Source organism: Camelina sativa, chromosome 9 (genome assembly GCF_030686135.1).
Source record: "Camelina sativa cultivar CO46 ecotype springtype chromosome 9, ASM3068613v1".
Lineage (NCBI taxonomy): Eukaryota > Viridiplantae > Streptophyta > Magnoliopsida > Brassicales > Brassicaceae > Camelina > Camelina sativa.
The window spans coordinates 35,605,138-35,627,654 of record NC_141888.1 but is presented as its reverse complement, the minus strand read 5'-3'; the positions used below and the strand labels follow the sequence as shown (position 1 = coordinate 35,627,654).

At 36.2% G+C, this 22,517-nt stretch overlaps 4 protein-coding genes and 2 pseudogenes across 10 annotated transcripts; 4 read left to right on the top strand and 2 right to left on the bottom strand.

Annotated features, from left to right (window-relative positions):
• Positions 1–185: 185 nt before the first annotated feature.
• Positions 186–7,944, bottom strand: LOC104713049 (rhomboid-like protein 16, chloroplastic). Of its 6 annotated transcripts, none has more exons than XM_010430081.1 (8): positions 7,604–7,944; positions 6,848–6,968; positions 6,625–6,744; positions 948–1,055; positions 716–766; positions 492–593; positions 370–411; positions 186–281 (listed from the first exon to the last, which is right to left on the bottom strand). In XM_010430081.1, the coding sequence occupies exons 1-8, from the start codon at positions 7,942–7,944 to the stop codon at positions 186–188; spliced, it is 981 nt and encodes a 326-aa protein (XP_010428383.1). The 6 variants fall into 6 exon arrangements, with proteins under 6 accessions (XP_010428383.1, XP_010428384.1, XP_010428385.1 ...); XM_010430082.1 differs by having other exon boundaries at positions 6,863–6,968; XM_010430083.1 differs by having other exon boundaries at positions 501–593; positions 6,863–6,968.
• On the top strand, positions 2,894–5,808 carry LOC147939192 (uncharacterized). The gene is made up of 5 exons (XM_087464342.1): positions 2,894–3,651; positions 4,044–4,173; positions 4,283–4,570; positions 4,651–4,881; positions 5,118–5,808. Exons 1-5 carry the CDS (start codon positions 2,963–2,965, stop codon positions 5,628–5,630), a joined length of 1,851 nt encoding a protein of 616 aa, XP_087320468.1. The 5' UTR covers positions 2,894–2,962; the 3' UTR covers positions 5,631–5,808.
• A 629-nt stretch (positions 7,945–8,573) lies between the features above and the next one.
• On the bottom strand, positions 8,574–11,180 carry LOC104713048 (rhomboid-like protein 16, chloroplastic). Its single transcript, XM_010430080.2, has 8 exons — positions 10,571–11,180; positions 9,987–10,116; positions 9,748–9,867; positions 9,447–9,557; positions 9,214–9,273; positions 9,010–9,111; positions 8,888–8,929; positions 8,574–8,805 (listed from the first exon to the last, which is right to left on the bottom strand). The coding sequence occupies exons 1-8, from the start codon at positions 10,924–10,926 to the stop codon at positions 8,707–8,709; spliced, it is 1,020 nt and encodes a 339-aa protein (XP_010428382.1). The 5' UTR covers positions 10,927–11,180; the 3' UTR covers positions 8,574–8,706.
• Positions 11,181–11,563: 383 nt separating this feature from the next.
• Positions 11,564–13,510, top strand: LOC104713046 (transcription termination factor MTERF15, mitochondrial pseudogene; annotated as a pseudogene). The gene has a single exon (XR_015565398.1). The product of XR_015565398.1 is annotated as a transcription termination factor MTERF15, mitochondrial pseudogene (transcript).
• A 3,357-nt stretch (positions 13,511–16,867) lies between these two features.
• LOC104713045 (cytochrome P450 78A5-like) lies at positions 16,868–18,716 on the top strand (annotated as a pseudogene).
• A 2,497-nt stretch (positions 18,717–21,213) lies between these two features.
• LOC104713044 (cytosolic sulfotransferase 16) lies at positions 21,214–22,489 on the top strand. The gene has a single exon (XM_010430076.3). The coding sequence runs from the start codon at positions 21,333–21,335 to the stop codon at positions 22,344–22,346; it is 1,014 nt and encodes a 337-aa protein (XP_010428378.1). The 5' UTR covers positions 21,214–21,332; the 3' UTR covers positions 22,347–22,489.
• Positions 22,490–22,517: the final 28 nt, after the last annotated feature.

Below are 22,517 nucleotides of genomic sequence, written 5' to 3'. Positions count from 1 at the left end.
ACCCATCAAACTGATCTCTTGGTTTTCAATTTACAACACACTCCAAAAAGTCTACCACTCAGCACCAAAGTTTCCAATATGTCCAGCCCATCAAACGATAAACATGGTACTAACAAATTTTTAACATAACTAGTATGATGATGAGGTAAATTGGTTCAATGAAGAAAGTAAATAACCAATCAGTATCAGAATCGGCCTTTCCTTATCCTAGCCCACGCCATGGCTGCAACCACAACTCCTCCCATCTGACCCGAGCTTGATGCGATACTGTTAAGTTCCCCCTGCATTCCCGAAAAGTTGGTCTAGTTAAGAGATAGTCATATTGTTCAAAGCAAATGTGGATTAGATTCTCATGAGAATACTACACACCTCCAGAATCGGTAACATGTTGAGTCCTAAGTGTAAAATTCCCTGAAGATTAAAGAGTGAGGGTCTTTTAGTTGATTCAGAAGAGTTTCACTCATTATGACTAGTATGAAGAGAGTACTTACAGTCATTACAGGCGCTCGGAGCATCAACCCAAAGTATGTAGTAACTTTTGGGTAGAGAAACATATCGAGCAGCGTGATGGCATACACAGGTCCTTCAGCACCCTGTTCCAAATACGAAAGAGTTTACCTCACCGACATTTGTCTCACTCTCTATATATCAACTGAAGATTCCAGTTTGTTCATGCTCAGATAAAGTCGTTTAACTAGATGAGTAAAAAACACACCAGCTGCGAAATGGGGAGGTTTGATTGATCCTCAATGACAACTCCTTCACCCTGCATGATTGACCAACCAATGTCGGAGGTAAGGCATTTTGTCTAAACCTCATAACTCCGTGTATCACATATAACATGTACTTCAAATGAATTGGAAAAAGGATCAATGGAAAAACTACTAATCTGTGGACCTATTGCATGATTTGAAATTAAGGAAACTATGCTGGTCCTCTTTATATACCTTGAGTGTAGCCAAGATAGCATGAGGACTCAAGAAGAAAATGGAGCCACCAAGTGCTCCAGCAAAGTACAGCTTCAAAAGGTAGAACGGCCCCAAGGTTCTTGCAATCTAAGAACAACGGGGTTTAAGAGATAAAGATACCACTACACGAAAACACGGCGTTTGGGACTACTTGTTGTGACTGAATTTATAGTCGCAAACTTTTGTGACTACTGTGTGACACTTTTGCGACGGACTAACGATGACGAATACAGTTGACGTAAAAGCGTCGCAAATTTACGACTACTAATTGTAGTCGCTAGCTCGTTGCTATTCTGCGACTACTTTGGGACATTTTATCGTGAAAAAATAGCTCGTCGCAAAATAATCGCAATTTATGACAAACCATAAACTGAAGATTAAGTCAGTAAAGTTAGTCGCAAAACTGTCTTCAAATCACGACGTTTTTGCCACTATTCTTTTGCTTTTGAATTTTATAGTCACAAATCAGTCAGTTACATGTGTTTTAATTAAGTTAGAGTAGTGATGGTTGTATATATTTACAAAAACATATAAAAATTGTTATGTTTGATATTTTATCAAAACTAAACTCTTAAAAGGAGAGTATACATGATCAAAGGGTCATGTCTAATATGTTTTTGGTTAAAAAATCTTAACACAAAATTAGACTAATATTGTTTTGTCACAAAGTCGTCACAAATTGAGACTATATTGTGACTGAACTCATGTTTTGCGACTGTTTTGTCACTAAAGTGATTGTGCATCTGTTTATTTCAGTCGCAATAGAGTCTTAAAGTACAACGGTTTAGCGAGTATCTCACATTAATTTTAGAATTTTACAAATTTGAGTACAAATAATGTCAACTTATACATTTTTACTTATATGTGACATCTAATTTTAACTAAATTTCTATAATCACATAAATAAAACACCAAATTAGACAATTATGTTTATATCCTCCAGCACATGTATTAGGGTTACATGTGTTTTAATTAAGTTAGAGTAGTGATGGTTGTATATATTTACAAAAACATATAAAAATTGTTATGTTTGATATTTTATCAAAACTAAACTCTTAAAAGGAGAGTATACATGATCAAAGGGTCATGTCTAATATGTTTTTGGTTAAAAAATCTTAACACAAAATTAGACTAATATTGTTTTGTCACAAAGTCGTCACAAATTGAGACTATATTGTGACTGAACTCATGTTTTGCGACTGTTTTGTCACTAAAGTGATTGTGCATCTGTTTATTTCAGTCGCAATAGAGTCTTAAAGTACAACGGTTTAGCGAGTATCTCACATTAATTTTAGAATTTTACAAATTTGAGTACAAATAATGTCAACTTATACATTTTTACTTATATGTGACATCTAATTTTAACTAAATTTCTATAATCACATAAATAAAACACCAAATTAGACAATTATGTTTATATCCTCCAGCACATGTATTAGGGTTACATGTGTTTTAATTAAGTTAGAGTAGTGATGGTTGTATATATTTACAAAAACATATAAAAATTGTTATGTTTGATATTTTATCAAAACTAAACTCTTAAAAGGAGAGTATACATGATCAAAGGGTCATGTCTAATATGTTTTTGGTTAAAAAATCTTAACACAAAATTAGACTAATATTGTTTTGTCACAAAGTCGTCACAAATTGAGACTATATTGTGACTGAACTCATGTTTTGCGACTGTTTTGTCACTAAGTGTAATTTTTGTTTAATGTTTACGACAGTCACAAAGTAGTCTTAAATTACTACTACTTTCTTACGGATTTAAATTTCCCCAAATTTTAGTGAAAAATTTTAGCGGTAATTATTCCCCCCAGATTAATTATTCCCCCCATCATCAATTGAACACTCTTAGTTCTCTTAGGAAATAACGAAACCCTCTTTTTTCCTGAAACCCTCTTTTATCTTTTCTCTCTGTCTTCTCGTTTTCTTCTGATTTTCTTTTTTCTTCTCTGACTTCTTCTCCGACTTCTTCTCCGACTTCTGTTCCTATGAAATCCGGTGGTGGTCGTGGTTCTAAATCTGGTGGTGGTCGTGGATCTGGCGGTGGTGGTCGTGGATCTGGCGGTGGTGGTCGTGGATCTGGCGGTGGTGGTCGTGGATCTGGCGGCGTTGCGAGACGAAGTAGAGATGTCGCTTCGTCGTCTCACTCCTCTAACCCTTCCTCTCACAACGAAAATTCTTCACACTCCCAACAATCTCAACCGTCGCTTCCATCTCGGTATACGCAAGCTTCATTTCCCCAGTATCCTCGAGAAGCTTCTCCTCAGCCACAACAACCAGGCTTTCAACAACAGCTCCACTCCCAGATGCAGCAGCCACCACCACCGCATGCTCATGTTCCGGTGTATCAACAGGTGGCTCCTCAGAATCCGGGATACCAACAGCCGCTTCACAACGGTGGATATCAACCACCGCTTCACCATCCGGCTTATCCACCGCCGCTTCCGGATCTGGGGTTTCTGCCACCGAATCCTCAGAATCCGGTGTATCAACCGCCAGCTCCTCCGAATCTAGGATTCCAACCGCCGCCGCCTCCGAATCAGGACGGTCAAGAGCATCCACCACCGGCTCAGAATCAAGACTTCCAACAGCAACTGGATGAGTTGCTTGCACTTCCTGGTCGACAACATCTCCCGATATTGAGTCCGCATCCCATCCCCGACACTCAAAGCATATGGTAAAATATTTTTTTCTTTTATTTTATCATTTGATTATTTCTTACGATAAATAAGTAAAATATTTATCATTTGATTATCATTTTATCATTTGGTAAAATATTTTTTTCTTTTATTTTATAATTTGATTATCGCATTGCTCCCATTTGAAAAACGCTTTGTGTGTTGTGTAGTTTAGATAAAATAAGTAGATTATTGTTTGGTTCAGTTTCTTATTGTTTTCAAAGTTTTGTAACTTTTCTTAGTTGTTTTCAAAGTTTCTAAATTGTTTTCAAAGTTTGTTGTGTTGTGTTGTATTGTGTTGTGAAGTTTAGTTACATGTCCAATTTGATTATTGTGTTGTGATCCATTCGCTTATATTTTATAACTTAACACTCTCATATTTATGTAACAGGTTTGGACGAGACAAAGGAAAGCTATCTCGTGTTATTTCTGGGATTTTAAGGAGAAAGTTCGATGGTCCATACTTCAGCTGGAAGGTTACGCCATTACACATACGGGAGAGATATTTTAGATCCTTTGCGGTAATGAGTTTCTTTTTAGAAACAGTTTCTTTTTTTACTAAACTAAGTTAATGAGTTTGTCTTTTGTTTACTTACTTGACACTTACTTTTACATTTTTTTACTGTGTAGAGGAAATACAATTGGGATGTTGCGATTACGGAGCTTGTGCGAGAAGGATTTGTGAAGATAGCGAAAAACAGAATGAAAGGAATTGTAAGTCAAGCAAAGACATATGATGAGCCACCGATTTGGATCAATCCTACACTTTGGTTACAAATGTGGGAGCATTGGGACACACCCGAAGCTAAGGAGAAGAGCTCTAATGCATCCCAAGCCCGTAATTCTGATCGTGACGGTCTTGGAATCCACAAACATCTATCCGGCCAGAAATCTTACTTGCGAATTCAACAAGAGTTGGTAAATGCTCTAAACTAACTCTAATTATTTCATTTAAATAGTTTAGTATCCACAATTAACATTCTTTCTATCCATTGTAGGAAGAAAAGTTGGGACGTCCTGTCTCGCTTGGAGAGGTGTTTGTCGCAACACATACAAAGGCAGATGGAAGTTTTGTTGATCAGAAGGCCAAACAAGTTGTGGAGACATATGAGAAGAACATAGAGGAGGTAATGTCTCAAATGGAGTCTGATGTTACAGACCACTCCTCGCCAGATTCTCCTCATGCAACCGTCCTCCCCATTCAAGAAAAAGATGACATTTTCTTAAAGGTAATTTCCAGTACAATTGTATTTGTTGTGCCTATGATAATTGTCTTATTTTGCTAAGCTAAGTATCTGATTTTGATTGATGCTTAAGAATCCTTGATATTGATATACTTTTGATTGATGCTTGAGAATACTCGATGTTGATTATCTGGGTTGATATTATATTTCTATCTGGGTTTGTGTGATATTTCTGTTTGTTATGTTTGTTTTGTCAATGATCATCTCTTCTTTTGTCTTAGTGTACTGTAACGAATGCCAAGGGAACCCCCTTTGGACTTGGAAGTCTCTCGGAGATAATCACCAAAGGGAAAAGAAAGGCTACTTATCCAAGCTCTAGTCCAGATTCGCTGTTAGAGATTCAAGAACAACTCCAGGTTGCTCGTCGTAAGCTCGCTGAGCAAGATGAAGAAAATGCTCGACGTGCCAGAGAAGATGCTAGACGTGATCAGGAGCATCGTGACGCTCAAAACCGCATTGCAACCTTGGAGATGCTCGTATCCTACTTGAAGACTAGTGATCCGGGGTTTGCAGAATTCTTGTCTACTCAACCACCAGCCAATGCGCCATTAACCACAGCAGCAGCAGCAACCAACATCACTCCAGCCACTGCGACCAATGTCAACCAACCTGCAACAACCACTTCAGGAACTAGTTCACCATCGACTGCGACTGCACCAACCACTTCACCTGCGACTGCACCAACCACTTCACCAACCACTTCACCTTTGTCAGTATCATCCTCTCATGCTTAACAAACTAATTCTATCTCTCTTAAGCCTCTATAACTATTTTTTGGATTGTGTAGTAGTGTTTCTAGATCCTTAGCCTACTAAAACTATGACTAATATATGATCTAGAATGATTTGTATGTTTTTTGTTAAGATCATTCAAATCAGGATTTTAATTTAAATTCAGGTTTTTTTTTCAAAATTTATTGTATACTGTCCCAAATTACTAGGTATATTTTCACTGATTTGCGACCATTTATAATTTAAATAAACACAAACAAAGTACCAAATTCGTTGTTTATATGTCACGATTTTGGGACTAAACAAAATTAGTCTTCAGTCCGTCACAAACAATTCTGACTCCTTTGCGACTACCTTGTGACGAAACAGCGACTACTTTAGGACCAAATTTCAGATTTTTAAAGTTTACTGTGGTATTAAGTCAGTCTTCCAAACGTAGCTAATTTGTGACTACCATGTCGTCTGAAAGAAGTCGTCTATTACGACTGCCAAGGCGAGTCACTATACCGTCGTTAATTACGACGATATATTCCGGTCTGTCCGTAGTCGCCAATTACGACTGTGCCAGTGAGTGACTATAGAGTCGTTCATTACGACGGCAGGTTTCGGTCTGTGTGTAGTCGCTAATTAACGACCACAATCCTTGTCTCGAATGCGTCGCAAATAAGGGACTGGTTTGCGACCAAAAAAATTTGCGACCAAATATTTGCGACCAAATATAACAGTCCTTCAATTGTCGCACATACCGACTTAGCGACTGATTTGAGACGATTCCGGTAGTCCCAAACGCCGTGTTTTCGTGTAGTGTACATAGGTAGCAAATTTTCCAAAAAGAACCAACTCAATATTTGTCTAAAGATCGGACGTTTCTTCCTAAAGTTACATGAGAGGAATAAGTATTTCGAATATGTCCTCCAGTCAAATGTAAGTGGCCAGTTCAAAGGAAACAAATGAATGCATTTCTCATCTTATTTACGATAAAAGAAAGAGTCAATACTCTGGTTCCGAAGTAGTAGATTCCAACCATGTTGAAGATGATATGACTGGTTCCAATATGACTAAAGCCCGAAGTTATGAGCGTGTGTACACGTCCAGACGCAAAACTGTACGTTGATAGCTGCCCAAATATCAAGGTTAATGATATCAAAGATCAACCAAATCCAAGACAAGAGTTAATTAAGCAGTAAATAAGAGATGAAAAAAAAGTTCTGAGTTAGTACCACAAAATTTTTAGCCATCCACTCTCTGTCCTCGCCTGAAACCCACCACATTGTAAACACAGCAGCATTCGCTATTATCAACCCAAGAACTACACCATTAGCTCCATTAAACCAAGACTTCCTGCCAGAGGAAAACACAAGTAAACCCAATATAACGTTTTCTTTTGTATTGTATTGTATTGTTTAGTATCCACAAAACCAACATCAAATGGAGCAGGTGAAGAATCTTAAGATATGTGATGTCATTTCTATATCTGGAGAACAATGATATAAGGAGAAGGCCTGACCAGTGTCGACCTGCTAGTCTTTCTATAAAGGGAGAGAAGCGTCAAATGAGCGTTAAGCTGATCAAATCAAGAAGACAAGAACTAGACAGAAATGGGAAAAAGCAAATAAAGCCTACTAATTTCTCATCTTCTCATCTAAATTCTCATTCATGTCCTTGTCTAGGAAGAGCCAAAGCACATTTTGACCAAAAAAGCTAATGAGAGTTGTGTAAAAAGGTCGATGATTTACCAATTAAGCTCTGTCTAAACCCTAAATCAAAACCAGAAATTTCATCCTCAAGACAAATTTATCTCAGAAAAAAAGTGTAGATTACGTAGCTAACGAGAAGCAAATAGAGATACAGTATAAAGCCTGAGGATCATAGAGCAAGGGAACTAAGAAATTTCAGAACTTTTCTTTAGAAAGGTTCGAACTTTACTATGAAACCGATTCAAGATCACAAAAAGGGAGACGAAAAAGAAACAATACCATCCACGCTTTTGGAACCCAGTAAAACCCTTAGACTCGAATCCAACACTAGGAAGCTCAGAACTAAAGAACCCAACTCTAGATTCCAAAACGTTTCCGATTCTTTGCTTTAGATTGGTGTTTCCGAACGTGCCTGCGAAGAAGTCATGAACTTTCTCCGATCGCGATAGAGAAGGAACAAAGCGACGAGTGATCGAAGAAGAAGAAGATGAGCTGAGGCAAGAAGGAAGAAGATGGCTCAGGAAATGGCGGCGACTCTGGCTCGGCTGCTTCTTCACCAGTTTGGTCAGCTGCGAAGAAGAACCAACGACGACGACCCTGCGAGAGAACATCGCATGCATTTTTTTCAACTCTTTTTCTCGGAATGTATCAAATTTTTAACCAATTGCAATGCATGAACAATCTGTCATGAGTTCTGTATGTTAAAAACGTCACCTTTTTTAGTGTAATGAAAGTGACGTCACTAGATATTAGTAAACTATAAATTTAACAACTTTTTTCTGTAAGGTTTCATATTCCCGTTTAGAATTTTGTTATATAAAAAACAATAACTTGAAAATATGCATTAAACCTCGTGAGACAAATATATAAAGTTCATGCATTGCAATTGGTAAAAAATTGATACTACATTCGGAAAAATCTCACCAACTACAAAACCATAGATTAGTAGATTAACACACATGTTCATTTTGTATAATAATGACATAGTAAATTATATTTAACCATAAACGATAATGGAATTGTTAAAGTATATAGCTTTTGTGATTGTTAGTATATTTTTTTTTTGGAGGATATCGATTTTTGATGTTCTCTAATCACTTGTTCTTTGGTTCAGTTTTGGCGTCTTTACTCTTAAGTTACTTTGGAAAAGGTCATGGGTGCAAATTAGTTCAGCTGTTCTGATTTTGTATTTTTGGTTCTTTTACAACACACTCCAAAAGTCTACCACTCAACGCCAAAGTTTCTAAAATGTGCAGCCCAAACGATAAAAATAAGCTCATTGTTACAAAGTTTAACATAACCATGGAATAATCAATGATCAGGTCAAATGATTCTTTTGCATCAAGTCCAAGGTTTGATGGAGAAAGTAACATAATCAATCATTAGCAGAATCGACCTTTCCTTAACCGTGCCCACGCCATGACTGCAACTACAACTCCACCCAACTGACTCGAACTTGAGGAGACCTTGTTCTGTTTCCCCTGCATTTCCAAAAATGTTGGTCTGGTTTTAGTAAGATGCATAGTAAAATGTGGAATAGGTTCTCTAATCATACACACACACCTCTAGCATCTTCATCATGTCGATTCCTAAAAATAAGATTCCCTGAAGATTAGAAAGTGAGAGTTTTTAGATGATTTAAGAAGAGTTTCACTCATTATGTCGAGTATGTAGAGAGTCCTTACCACCAATACAGGCACACGGATCACCAACCCAAAGTATGTAGTAACTTTTGGGTAGATGAACATATCGAGAAGCGTGATGGCACACACAGGTCCATCAGCACCCTGTACAAAAAAAATGGAAAGAGTTTGACAATCCAAAGATGAACGTGTGTTCATGCTTTTACAAAATCATTTAACTGGTTGAGTTAGAAAAAAAAAACATACCTGATGCACAATGGGGACTTTTACTCGATCTGTAGGGGGCCTAGGGACTACTCCTTTGCCCTGTATGATTGATTGACCCCACAATTAACGAAGGTAAAGCATTTCGTCTAAACCCCACAATTCCACGCAACACATATAATAACATGTACTTCAAATGAATTGGAAAACTACTTAATCTGTGAACCAAGCATGATTATGAAAATGAGAAAACTATGCTTGTTGATCTTAATTACCTTGAGTGACGTAACAGAGAGAGCATGAATACTCAAGAAGAAAACAGAGCTACCAAGTGTTCCAGCAAAGTACAGCTTCAAAAGGTAGCGCCCTCCCAAGGTTCTTGCAATCTAAGAACAAATGGGGGTCGATGTAAAGATAAACAGTTAATTTAAATCACATGAGCCATATTAAGTGTAAGTAGCAAGTTGATAGGAAGCAAGTGAAAGCATTTCTCATCTCATTTACGAAAACAGAATATATATATATATATAGAAATATTTTTCAATGGAAACAAGTAAAAAACTTAAAAAGCCATACTCTGGTTCCGAAGTAGCAAAGTCCAATCATGTTCAAGAGGATTTGAGTGGTTCCAACATTAGTAAAACCCGAAGTGACCAGCGTGTGTATGCGTCCAGTAAAAAAACTGTACTTTGATAACTGCCCAAATATCATGGTTAAAAACTTAAAAATCATACTAAAGATCCACCAAATCCAAAGACAAAAGTTAGTTAAGATTTATATTAAAATAAAAGAAGATATGAACTTTGAGGTCAGACCATAAAGTTTTTCATCATCCACTCTCTGTTCTTCTTGTCCTTGCCTGAAACCCGCCACATAGTAAATACAGCAGCATTAGCTATTATCAACCCGAAAACCACACCATTAGCTCCATTAAACCAAGACTTCCTGCCAGAAGAAAATTCAAAATTTTAAAAAACCAATGAATAAAGAAAGTGTTACTTTCTTTTTATCTGGAGAACAATTTTATAAAGGAGAAGGTCTAAAGTCTAAACAGTGTCGAGCTGCTGCTAGGTCTATCTATGAAGAGAAAAGCATCAAAAGAGCTTTGAGCTGCTCAAATCAAGAACTACACGGAAATGGCAAAAAAGCTAGTGAAGCCCTATTAATTTCTCATCATCTTTTCTGAATCCTGACATTTCTTTTTCTTGGAAGAGCCAAAGCATAATTGACCAGAAAAAAATAAAAACTACATAATCACATAATATCTGCATAACCCTAAATCAAACCTGAGGATCTTAAAGACAGGAGAAAACAAAAATCGTTTTTTTTTAAGAAAGATTCAAACTTTACTTCGAAACCCCATTAAAATCACGAAGAGTGAGACGAAAAGAGACAATACCATCCACGCTTTTGAAACCCAGTAAAACCCTTAGACTCAAATCCAACACTAGGAAGCTCAGAACTGAAGAACCGAACTCTAGATCCCAAAACATTTCCGAATTTTTGCTTTAGATGAGTGTTTCCCAACGTGCTGGCGAAGAACCCATGAACTTTCTTTGGTCGGGGTAGAAGAGAAGGAACAAATCGGGTAGCCGAAGAAGAAGAAGAAGAAGAAGAAGAAGAAGAAGAAGAGAGACCAGAAGGAAGAAAATGACTCAAGAAATTGCGACTCTGGTTCGGCTGCTTCGTCACCAGTTTGGTTAGATGCGAAGAAGAGCTAACGACGACGACCCTGCGAGAGAAAATCGCATACATTTTCCCCTATCTGCGAGAGAAAATCGCATACATTTTCCGATTTTTTGCTTTAGATTGGTGTTTCCCAACGTACTGGCGAAGAACCCATGAACTTTCTTTGGTCGGGGTAGAAGAGGAGGAACAAATCGGGTAGCCGAAGAAGAAGAAGAAGATAGACCAGAAGGAAGAAGATGACTCAAGAAACGGCGACTCCGGTTCGGCTGCTGCGTCACCAGTTTGGTTAGATGAGAAGAAGAGCCAACGAAGACGACCCTGCGAGAGAATATAGCATACATTTTTCTATCTTTTAATTTCAAATTTGTACCAAATGGCGCAAAACGCATGAAACTTCTGATTTATGAAATTGTCATCAAGTATGTGTGTGTTTTTAAAGGTCAAAAGTGCAATATAAAATTGATGGCAAATAAACAGAAACAGAAACAACTTTCATTTAAAGGTAAAAAAAAAACAAAAGATTCCCTCCGGTTTAGGGAAATTGTAAATTTACAAAATTGCAAATACTACTACTCATTAAACCACTCAATTGGACCACAAAAAAATGAAAATAAATAGTGGGTGGCTTTTAAGAATATGGAGAAACTTTGAGGGCATAAGTATAATTATAATAATCTTACACAACATCGTCTTCTTCCTCCTCCTCCTCCGTCCAGTGAAAAAGTTCAAACCTTCAAAGCCGAATTAAAAAAATGGCTACAACGCTTAAAACCTCCTTAATCAATCTCCGTGGCTACCCAATAACCATATTCAACCAGAATCATCGATCACTATCTTCGCAAATTCTCCCACCTACCAACCAATCGCACTACAGGAAACGAATCTTGCTCGCGAATCTCCTTCAGAGGTATGGCTTCCCACCTTCTTCTCTCCAACACTTCCTCTCAAGAAACAATCACCTATTGAATTCGGATTTAACAGAAACCGAAACCTCTCTCGGTATCTTGTTATCGTTAAAACTCCCTCAGAAATCACTCGTTTCCTTGATCTGCGATTGCCCTAATGTTCTCCGATCAGAGTTCTTAAGGAAATGGAGAGTTCCTATCTCCGGTTGCGGTAATCACGGAGTCACGTCTTCGGCGATTAAGAGCGTTCTTGAACATTCCAGTAGAATTGGGATTGGTCCAGATAAGTTTTATGAGTGTATAAAGGTTTTGAAGGGTTTAGGGTTTTGTGATAGTACTGTGAGTAGGATTTTAACTTCATTCCCTGGTGTTACTTTAGTGAGTGAGGTTGAGATTCTTAGAAAGATTGAGTTTTTAGTTGGAATCGACATTGCTCGAGATAACATTGAGAGGTTCTTTCACGTTTTTCCTGAGGTTTTAGGGGTTGGTACTGAGACTAGACTTAAGCCATTGCTTGATGAGTTCATGAAGATGGGGTTTAGTAAAGATGATGTAAAGAAAGAGATTGCTAGAGAACCGAGAGTTCTTGGTTTGGAGTTAGGAGAGCTTCCTCGGTGTTTGGAGTTGATCAACACATTGAAATGCCGGGAAGTGATCAGAGTTAGTATTCTCAGCGAGGGTGCATTTCGTGCTGGGTTTGAAGTGAAACTCAGAGTTGATTGTTTATGCAAATACGGGTTGATTCATAGAGACGCATTCAAGGTTGTGTGGAAAGAGCCGAGGGTGATCTTATATGAGATAGAGGAGATAGAGAAGAAGATTGAGTTTTTAACTAACCGAATGGGGTTTCATATCAATTGCTTAGCTGATGTACCAGAGTATCTAGGGGTTAATCTTCAGAAGCAGATCGTTCCACGGTACAATGTCATTGATTACTTGAAACTGAAAGGTGGGCTTGGTTGTGATATTGGATTGAAAGGTTTGATAAAACCAAGCATGAAGAGATTCTATAATTTATACGTGAAGCCATACCCTGAGTGCGAAAGAATCTTTGGCAAGAGAAAAGAGCATGTCCGAGTGAAGAGCCGACATCCCGCTGGACTTTGGAAGCTTATGAAGCCGTCTAGCCATCTAACAACAAAGGAAGATGTGGTAAACATGAAGTCTTTTATAGGGTCACTTGCGTAGTTGATTAGGATCTGCTTGGCACAAAGGTTTAGCTCTTACTGTAGATTGAAATCGACAGACCTCTCTTACTGGATTCTCGCTCCCTCACTTTAATACGAGCTGCTCTGAATCGATATGAGTCTCAGGATGAGCTTTTGAATCCGATTTCGTGGCTTGATTATTCAAAGGACAATGCATACTCCTGACGGAAATTACTGAATAAATTCACTCACTTCTTGTACTGCATCTTGTGGAGGCAGAAGACATCTACCAAAGTGATAAGCACCAAAATGCATACAATCAATGAGGAGGCACGTGCAGATATAGACAACGAAGTAAAAAGACGAGAGGAGCGCAACAGATTGTAACAACCTTCTCATGTTCTCATGCTTATAGAAATAGTAGGCAGAGCCGTGCCTCAATGACAATAAAAGAAACTTTGGCCTACGGCCTCACAAAATTAAAGGCTACATTTTAAACATTATAGGGTAAACATTCCCTCTTCACAGCTTGGTTAAATTGCTTACACGAAACAGAATAGTCGTTTCTTCATAATTAATCATTCGTATTATTTATTACTTAGCTTGATTAAACTCGTAATATTTTAATTTATAGAAGAACATGTCATAAGAAAGATTAATATATCAAAAGAAAGGAAAAGGTTTTTAAATTTTTTTTTTTTTTGTTATTATACTTTGTTGTTTGATTTTTTTTTTTTTGACAACATTGTTATATTAGTGTGTATATTATTTTTGACATATTTCATTTTAATGAATTGGAGCTTTTTCTTTTTTACCGCCGGCCATATTTTATGAATTGGAGCTATTGATGATGAATTAGAAACTTCAAGAGAAACAATTGAATACTACTACTACTCCCTCCGTTCTAATTAGTTGTCGTTCTAGGATTTAATTTTTGTTTCATATTAGTTGTCGTTTTAGATTTTCAATACAGATGTTTGATGAATATTACAATCTTATCCTTATTGTTTTAAAGTTTCAACCAATGAAAAAATTATAAAATATATTAATGAAGGGCAAAACATAAAATTTAATAGTTTTCTTAATTTGTGTGCAAAAACCTTAAACGATAGTTAAACTAGAACGGAGGGAGTATTAGTTTAGAATTTTAGAAAATTGTAAATCATAAACAATAATGCATTTATAATCAACATTTAATATTTTTTTGTTGGATTAGTTAGAAGTATATAATTAAGTATCATATCAGTAGAATAGCTAAATTAGCAATAACGACCTTGTTAGAGAACAATTTAATACAATAAGTATATATATTAATGCTACGTGGACTAAAGACTATGGATAATGTGGACTAAAGACTGAAGCCGAGCAAAGGAGCGACAGTTGGTCAAAGAACATCTTTGACTTGGTCAACGTATCTAAAACAACGGTTTTCTGTTAGTATTAAAATTTTAAAGGACTCCACAAGACTTGTGACTTGTGAGCTGTGTGTGACATTTGCTTTCTCCTTAAGCATACCACAAAGCCAGCTTTAATTGTCTCTACAGTTAAGACAACCTATGACCTTACCCACACACACACACATATACGGATCGGATATACATACATACATGGGAGCGTTCTTCAATTTTTGCATGGCATATGTGTCACATTACTCTCTGTGTGTGTGGTATCAATGTTGTAAGGGAGACAATTTTGTGGTTATTGAGGTCAGATGCTATGTTTGGTCGATACCCTGCATCACCCATGGCCACCATATTACTATGTTTCGTGACGTAATTGATGATTATGTATACAGTATATCAATATTTATCATCCAAACAAGCTAATATTATATGAATAATATGATTTAATTAAGCCTATAATAAATGTTTTAGTGGCCAGTATTTTGACTCAATAACCCTTAGCTATGCATTTCATGAAAACAATGTTGTGCATCATCAGATTAACACCATCGATAAAACATACTTAATGTAAAAACCGAAATAGTAGACTAGTAGTTTTTAGTAACTATGATAAACCATCCAATTTTTTCATATGGATCCACACCATACCCTGACTGAAGCCGGACTGTATGATATCCGAGGCTAGAATAATATCTCATCAATAATTAGTTGATTTTTAGCTCATCAACGTCTAAACTGATATTTATATTCCTATAAGGCTATAAAGATACAATAGTATTACACAACCCTTAATTAATCAAAATGAACAATATAACGGACCTAAGAAAATATATATACTCGTTTTAACATTTTTATCCTGTCCAACACATATACAAATTAGTCCAAGGACCGATCTCCATCCCCCGGGTTTACAAGTTAGTATTAAAATATACAATAAGTTTGCATGGAAGGACCGACACTGTCGACTCATGTGCGTTTTTAAAAGACAATGAGGAAACAGTGACTTTTTTGTTGGGTCAAAGGGAAGCAAATCCATCTTGTTGGTTAACGATTTCATTCATTATTAATTTCGGTGGATTCCCCAATGGAATATCTAGGTTGAAATAACGTCCATACGTTCATATTTATAGGTCTTTATTTAACTAAGATCTATATATATTAGTATTATTCAACAATTTTACATAGTATACACACGCGGAATCTAATTAGTGAGCTATATATATGGCTAAGATACATTTTTTCATAGATTTATGAGATGGTCGGAACTCGGAACACACCGACATATATATGATACTACTATGTACATCAAGATATGAAAATAGTTTTAGATTTATAGCCTGTTCACCTATAGTTTTCACTTTTTTTCCAAGTCCAACTAGGTTGCCAACCCTATATAACTCATTCACATTGCAGTCAAAACCTCTTTATAAAATTTAACCGACCACATGACATTACAAAACTATCAATTATCATATAGCTTCCTACAAATTATTTTTTACTTTATGTTTATAGACATTTTCCCTTTTCACGATGTCATGGGTAACCGACTTTCATTACGCAAAAGAAAATGTTTTTTCTACAAATTCGCGACATATAGTTTTATCAAATATTTTCTTACATGCTTTATCAAAAAGAAAAGATTTATCATTAGTAGTTCTTGATAACATTGGACAACAACCAATTCAATGTAGGTTATATAGTGGTTTGTGCTAATTTGTGTTACTTTTAAAATCGATCATTGATAGTGTTACTTTTAACAAACAAAAACTGAAAATATATTTTGATATTTCATCCGACATAGTTATTGGTATCTGTAAGATTTTATCGACTGGCAGGTAGGAATTAGTACAAACAATAAAGAATATTAAATTATGAAAGAATAACCAAAGTATCTATTTGTAATAAACTTGACCAAAACTATTACACCCTCCATTTTATATTACTTGTCGTTCTAGGTGATCACATATATTAAGAAAACATTTAAAATTTCTGTTTTACCCTTCGTTAATACACTAGTTCATTTGATAGAAATAATTAATAAGCTAAAAGTTAGAGGTAAAACTGAAAATTTGATTCATAAAGTTGCATCGTAAATACAAAACTACAAGTAATATGAAACAAATTAAATCTAGAACGACAAGTAAAAATAAACGGAGGGAGTATGTTCTAACCATTGTTATCGAGTATTCTAATGAAAAAAAATTATAGGTACACTTATAAAATAAAAAAGATGTAGGTACAATAATGGATCAAATTTGCATGACAAGTCGAAACATCAAACATGTATAAACCATGCAACGAAAGGGCAACAACTCCATCAATTTCAAAGGAAAAAATAAGCGGTGCAAGTTGTATTGTATCTTTCCAATGAGTCTTACTTAAGTTTTAACCATGGTTAGTTAAAGTATGCCTGACTGGAACTTTACTAAATAAAATATAATTAATTAATTATTAATCGATCTAACCCTAGTTATATTCGACCATTATAAAAGACACAGTCTCACTCTGCCGTATCATCATCAAACAGTTTCTTCTCTTTGACTCACTAGCTTAACTGCTTAAGAAAAACCCTAATTTCTTCTTCAAGAAAATGGCTATTGATACATTCCTTTCCTTCGTTTCTCGATCTGGACCTTCTCCATTTCTGAGTCTCGAGCTTTGCCTCAGCGTTTTCCTCTTCATCTCCCTTTTCGTTTTCTGGTTGACTCCAGGTGGCTTTGCTTGGGCACTCTACAAAGTTCGTTTCCATACCCGACCTTACTCAAAAACCGGACCGGCCGCTATTCCCGGCCCGTCTGGTCTCCCCATCATTGGCCTCCTCTTGGCTTTCATCAACAATGCATTGACACAGAGAATCCTCGCCGATATTGCTGACACTTGCAAAGCAAAAGCTCTCATGGCGTTTTCCGTCGGGTCGACCCGGTTTGTGATAACCAGCGAGCCGGAGACCGCGAAAGAGCTTCTGAATAGCTCTGTTTTCGCAGACCGACCCGTGAAAGAGTCGGCTTACGAGCTGCTCTTTCATAGAGCCATGGGGTTTGCTCCCTTCGGTGATTACTGGAGAGAACTGAGGAGAATCTCTTCAGCCCCAAGAGAATCTCCGGTTTAGGCGAATCCCGCCAAAAAATTGGGCAAAACATGGTCAGAGAGATCAAGAACGCAATGGAAACTTATGGAGAAGTGCAGATAAAAAAAATTCTGCATTTTGGATCACTCAACAACGTGATGTCTAGCGTTTTCGGTAAAACATACAACTTCAACGACGGTTTTGTCTACTCAAAAGAGAGCAATGAGTTGGAGCATTTGGTGTCCGAAGGCTATGAGCTTCTCGGAATCTTCAACTGGAGTGATCATTTCCCTGGAATGAGATGGTTGGATTTACAAGGTGTGAGGAGAAGATGCCGTAGTTTGGTCTGTAAAGTGAATGTGTTCGTTGGTAAGATAATCAACGACCACAAATCAAAGAGGTCTCTTCGTGATAATCAAGAAGAGAGCACTTATGATGATGACTTTGTCGATGTCTTACTTGGCATTCACGGCAACAACAAGCTTTCTGATTCCGATATGATCGCCGTCCTTTGGGTATGAATACGAGTATATATATATGCATATACAGCTTTGGGTTAAGGAGTAGTTAACATAATCTAACATTTGTTTTTGTACTTTTTTTTTGTATAGGAAATGATTTTTAGAGGAACAGACACGGTAGCGATTCTATTGGAATGGATCCTTGCGAGGATGGTTCTTCACCCTGACATTCAAGCCAAGGCGCAGGCCGAGATAGATGCTATCATAGGTGATTCGGGTCGTCAAGTCTCTGACTCAGACCTGTCCAAGCTTCCATACATTCGTGCCATTGTCAAGGAAACCCTAAGGATGCACCCACCAGGTCCTCTCCTCTCATGGGCTCGTCTCTCTATTCACGACACTCAGATCGGGACCCACTTTATCCCCGCTGGAACCACCGCGATGGTTAACATGTGGGCTATAACCCACGATGAAAAGGTCTGGCCGAAAGCTCATGAGTATAAACCAGAGAGGTTTCTTGGTGTGAAAGAAAGTGCTAACTTCCCCATCATGGGGTCAGATCTGCGGCTCGCGCCCTTCGGTGCTGGACGTAGGGTCTGCCCCGGCAAATCGATGGGTTTAGCCACCGTGGAGCTATGGCTAGCTCAGCTGCTAGGAAGCTTCAAATGGGTCTCATGTGGGGAAGTGGATTTGAGCGAGACCTTGAAGCTCTCTTTGGAGATGAAGAACACTCTCGTGTGCATGGCATTCCCTAGGGTCTAAGTACCTAGGGTTTCATAGACTATCATAAATTATGCAACTTTATATCTCTGGATTTGTCTTGGTTTGTTGATTTTCATGTGAGATGTCTTTAATTAGTGACGTTTTTTTTTTAACTCTTTTTGTCACCACATCGAAATAATAGTTGTACCGCGAGTATGATATGTAAAAATTCAAATGACTAAGATTTCATTTCTAAATTATGTTAGTTAATCATGAATACTAAAAAAAAATGCTAAAGTGACATTTTCTTTTCTTCAGTTAACTTCATCGACGGAAAGTCGTGTGACACGATAGACTGAGTCGTCGTCCTGTATGGCATCTCCGAACTTTGGTCACAAGCGACTCTTAGACTTTTTATTCTAACTATTTTACTTAGCTCCACATTTTCTTGGTACATAGAAATATCAAACTAAAAAAATGAACATTCGTGATTACTTTATAATATATATATTCCTAACCAACAATCAAAGAACCTAATTTCCATAGTATTTTTTCCCTAAGTGCTTAATACCAACCAAGTTGGGTAAAATATGTACATAATCGACCAAACAAATGAAGAGATGAATAAGAAAGGTTGTGCTGATGATTATTTAATAATGATAATAATTTTTAACGGCCACCCGTTTTGAGTTGTAAATATGTAATTAAGTGAACTAATAGCTATTCTTAACAAAAATGCTTTAGTTTTCAAGTGCAATAAGGTATTAAATTAAGAACCTTATTATTTTTATTTTATCACTGGATGTAGATTTCTCATTTAATCATTTCATATGTTTAATAATACTAAAATTTATATTAAATTAGATGCCTAATCGGACTAACCAAAAAAATCAAAATTGACAAGAGAAAAGTTCATCTTTGTTGTAGAATTCTAAATCATTATGTGTTCTAAGTATTTTTAGATCCATATAAAATCTAAAGTAAGCAAGTAAGATATTAAAAATTTGTATAACGACTTTTCTTTTTAAATCACACTTGATAAACATATATTAAATTACTATTAAATAAATATAAAATTATTTAAATGAATTAAATATATATATATGGGTCGTGGCCTCCATATAATTGATCGCATTTTTCCGTTTTTCTTGCAACATATCTTGAGTCATAGAGATTAGAGAAATGTGAATCGTCGTAGAAGATCCTTTTTAAAATTTGTGTTTAAATATTCATATTTACGGTTAATATTTTTGTTTCTAATTTACTCTCTAAATAGGTTACGATTGGGATTGGTAAAAAGAATCTATGTTAAATTTTAAGTAGTATTCTAAATATTAATTTTATATTTTATTTTGGTAATGGTTATTAAAAAAAGTTGGATTTAGAGTTCATGCCTGCGCAAAAAAAGAAGAAGAAGAGAATTTCATGTTCTCTATCTTACTACACAATTTAATTGTAGATTATATCATAGATTTAATTCTATCATTCATTCCTAATACGTATTTTCATAACAAAATAATATGTCATTATATCAAATTAATATCTTAATTAGTATTAAAAATAATTAAATATTAATAAAACATAATTAGTCAAGAAAAATGGAAAATAATATTATTTCATATTTGAAAAACTGATATTATATATATCTTAAATATATTTATTACATATTTTTTAATCTCTTACGTAATAATTTTACTATATGTACAACTAATTTTAAATAAAACTATAATATCATTATTAAAAATTAATCAAAAATTCATTTAAGTTCATTATTTTCTCAATTTTTATCCTTTCCTGAAACTTAGAAAGAAAAATAAAATTAAACTAAACATAAATTTAAATAATCCCAAAAACTAAAGAGAAATTTCTCAAAATAACATACTTTAAGTTTTTTCCCAAAAATACCACAAAAATTTTACTTGTTCAAAAATACTTTGGATTTGGATTATCAAATTTAGATTTAAGATACATAGTTTTAAGGGATAGGCAGCCAGACCAACCAAGCCTCTCTTCTCTACCTGCTCCGAACTCAAATACGGAGCTAGAGAACTAAACATCTCTACCTGTTAACTTCCATTTCTAAAACGTGATCTTTTTAGAGCATTCTCAATGGTCATCTTTTGATGGGTGTCAAGACAATAAAAAACAAAAAATAATTAAAAGTTGAGAAGAGAGAGAGATTCAGGGTCTCTGCCCAGACACTCTCTAACCTCTTTTTCATTGAAAGTCATCTTTTGATTGGTTAATTTTTTTAAAACAAATAAATTTTATGTTAAATATTTTTTTAATATTAAAATGTTATTTGAGACCCCAATTTGAGAGTATTACCAAGGGTTATGCTCTTAGTACCAATAAAACAACAATCACTTTTCTCTCATTGCAAAAAGATTTATACACTTGCTTACCTTTTTTATATATTTTTATTTTTATTAAAGACTTTCATTGGTACATACAATTATATATAATCTACTTTAGTGAATATAAAGTTTACCACCATATAACTTGCAACAATAAAAACAAAAATCAATTTTAACATCTCAAGACGGAATTTTAATTTACAAGATTACTTTTTAATAAACAACTAAATCCTATAATTTTAATTCAACTGATGTTGACCCTTATCGAGCCATCATTATCACCTACCTAAATCTTCCCAACTCCCAAGCTTCTATTATAAAACCCTTTTTCTCATCTCTCAAGAATCTCAGTCCATCTTCTACAACACTTAACAAAGCTTCCCGATTTATCCTCTCTCTAGTTCTATAACTCGATCTCATCCGCATGCAATGGAATCAAAGACGACCCAGAACGGATCCCAAGCTGAACTCACAGAGTTCGAAAAAACACAGAAGAAGTACCAAGCTCTCATCGCTACACTTCCAAAGAGCAAAGGCTGGAGACCCGATGAGATCTTAACACAATATGGTGGGCACTGGTGGCAAGAATGTCTCCTCGAAGGTCTTTTTCACGCTAAAGACCATTTCGAAGCACGACCCACTGATTTCCTCGTCTGTAGCTACCCAAAAACCGGTACGACTTGGCTCAAAGCCTTAACTTACGCCATCGTGAACCGTTCTCGTTTCGACGACGCTACAAACCCGCTTCTCAAACGTAACCCTCACGAGTTCGTGCCTTACGTTGAGATCGACTTCGCGTTTTACCCAACCGTTGATGTTCTTCAGGACAGAAAGAACCCGCTTTTCTCTACCCATATCCCTAACGGGTCGTTACCCGATTCCATTGTGAACTCGGGTTGCAAAATGGTTTACATATGGAGAGACCCAAAAGACACTTTCATCTCCATGTGGACTTTCTTACACAAGGAGAAGTCACAAGAAGGTCAATTAGCGAGTCTTGACGAGAGCTTTGATATGTTTTGTAAAGGTTTATCTGTGTACGGTCCTTACCTGGATCATGTTTTAGGTTACTGGAAAGCTTACCAAGAGAACCCGGATAGGATTTTGTTCCTTAGGTATGAGACCATGAAAGCTAATCCTTTGCCGTTTGTGAAGAGGTTGGCTGAGTTCATGGGTTATGGCTTCACTGCTGAAGAAGAGGAGAAAGGTGTTGCTGAGAAAGTGGTGAGTCTTTGCAGCTTTGAGACGTTGAAGAATCTTGAAGCTAACAAAGGAGATAAAGAAAGAGAGGATCGTCCTGCTGTTTATGCGAATAGCGCGTATTTTAGGAAAGGAAAGGTTGGAGATTGGGCGAACTATCTTACTCCGGAGATGGCTGCTCGTATCGATGGTTTGGTTGAGGAGAAGTTCAAAGATACTGGCTTACTTCAACATGATAGCTGAATGTGTTACCTTTGATTTTCTTCTAGTCCTTTTGTTATTTTGGTGCAGCGGAACAGAGGATGCTCTGTTTTGCTCTGTTTGGTTATGTGTTTTCATTGTTGTTTGTATCATCTTTTTAATAACAAGAGAAAGATCCTTCAATATATGATTCTAAATACTTAAGTTGGCATG

Excerpts from the sequence above, each read along its gene's own strand:
- LOC104713044 (XM_010430076.3), top strand. The coding sequence starts at position 21,333 with ATGGAATCAAAGACGACCCAGAACGGATCCCAAGCTGAACTCACAGAG.
- LOC104713048 (XM_010430080.2), bottom strand. The coding sequence starts at position 10,926 with ATGTATGCGATTTTCTCTCGCAGGGTCGTCGTCGTTAGCTCTTCTTCG. Across the intron at positions 9,868-9,986 it reads GGATGATGAAAAACTTTATG|TTATCAAAGTACAGTTTTTT; the intron begins GTCTGACCTCAA and ends ATATTTGGGCAG. Across the intron at positions 9,274-9,446 it reads TCTCTGTTACGTCACTCAAG|GGCAAAGGAGTAGTCCCTAG; the intron begins GTAATTAAGATC and ends TCAATCATACAG.
- LOC147939192 (XM_087464342.1), top strand. The coding sequence starts at position 2,963 with ATGAAATCCGGTGGTGGTCGTGGTTCTAAATCTGGTGGTGGTCGTGGA. Across the intron at positions 4,174-4,282 it reads GATATTTTAGATCCTTTGCG|AGGAAATACAATTGGGATGT; the intron begins GTAATGAGTTTC and ends TTTACTGTGTAG. Across the intron at positions 4,882-5,117 it reads AAGATGACATTTTCTTAAAG|TGTACTGTAACGAATGCCAA; the intron begins GTAATTTCCAGT and ends CTTTTGTCTTAG.
- LOC104713049 (XM_010430081.1), bottom strand. The coding sequence starts at position 7,944 with ATGCATGCGATGTTCTCTCGCAGGGTCGTCGTCGTTGGTTCTTCTTCG. Across the intron at positions 6,969-7,603 it reads GGGTTCCAAAAGCGTGGATG|GAAGTCTTGGTTTAATGGAG; the intron begins GTATTGTTTCTT and ends TTCCTCTGGCAG. Across the intron at positions 282-369 it reads ACATGTTACCGATTCTGGAG|GGGGAACTTAACAGTATCGC; the intron begins GTGTGTAGTATT and ends TCGGGAATGCAG.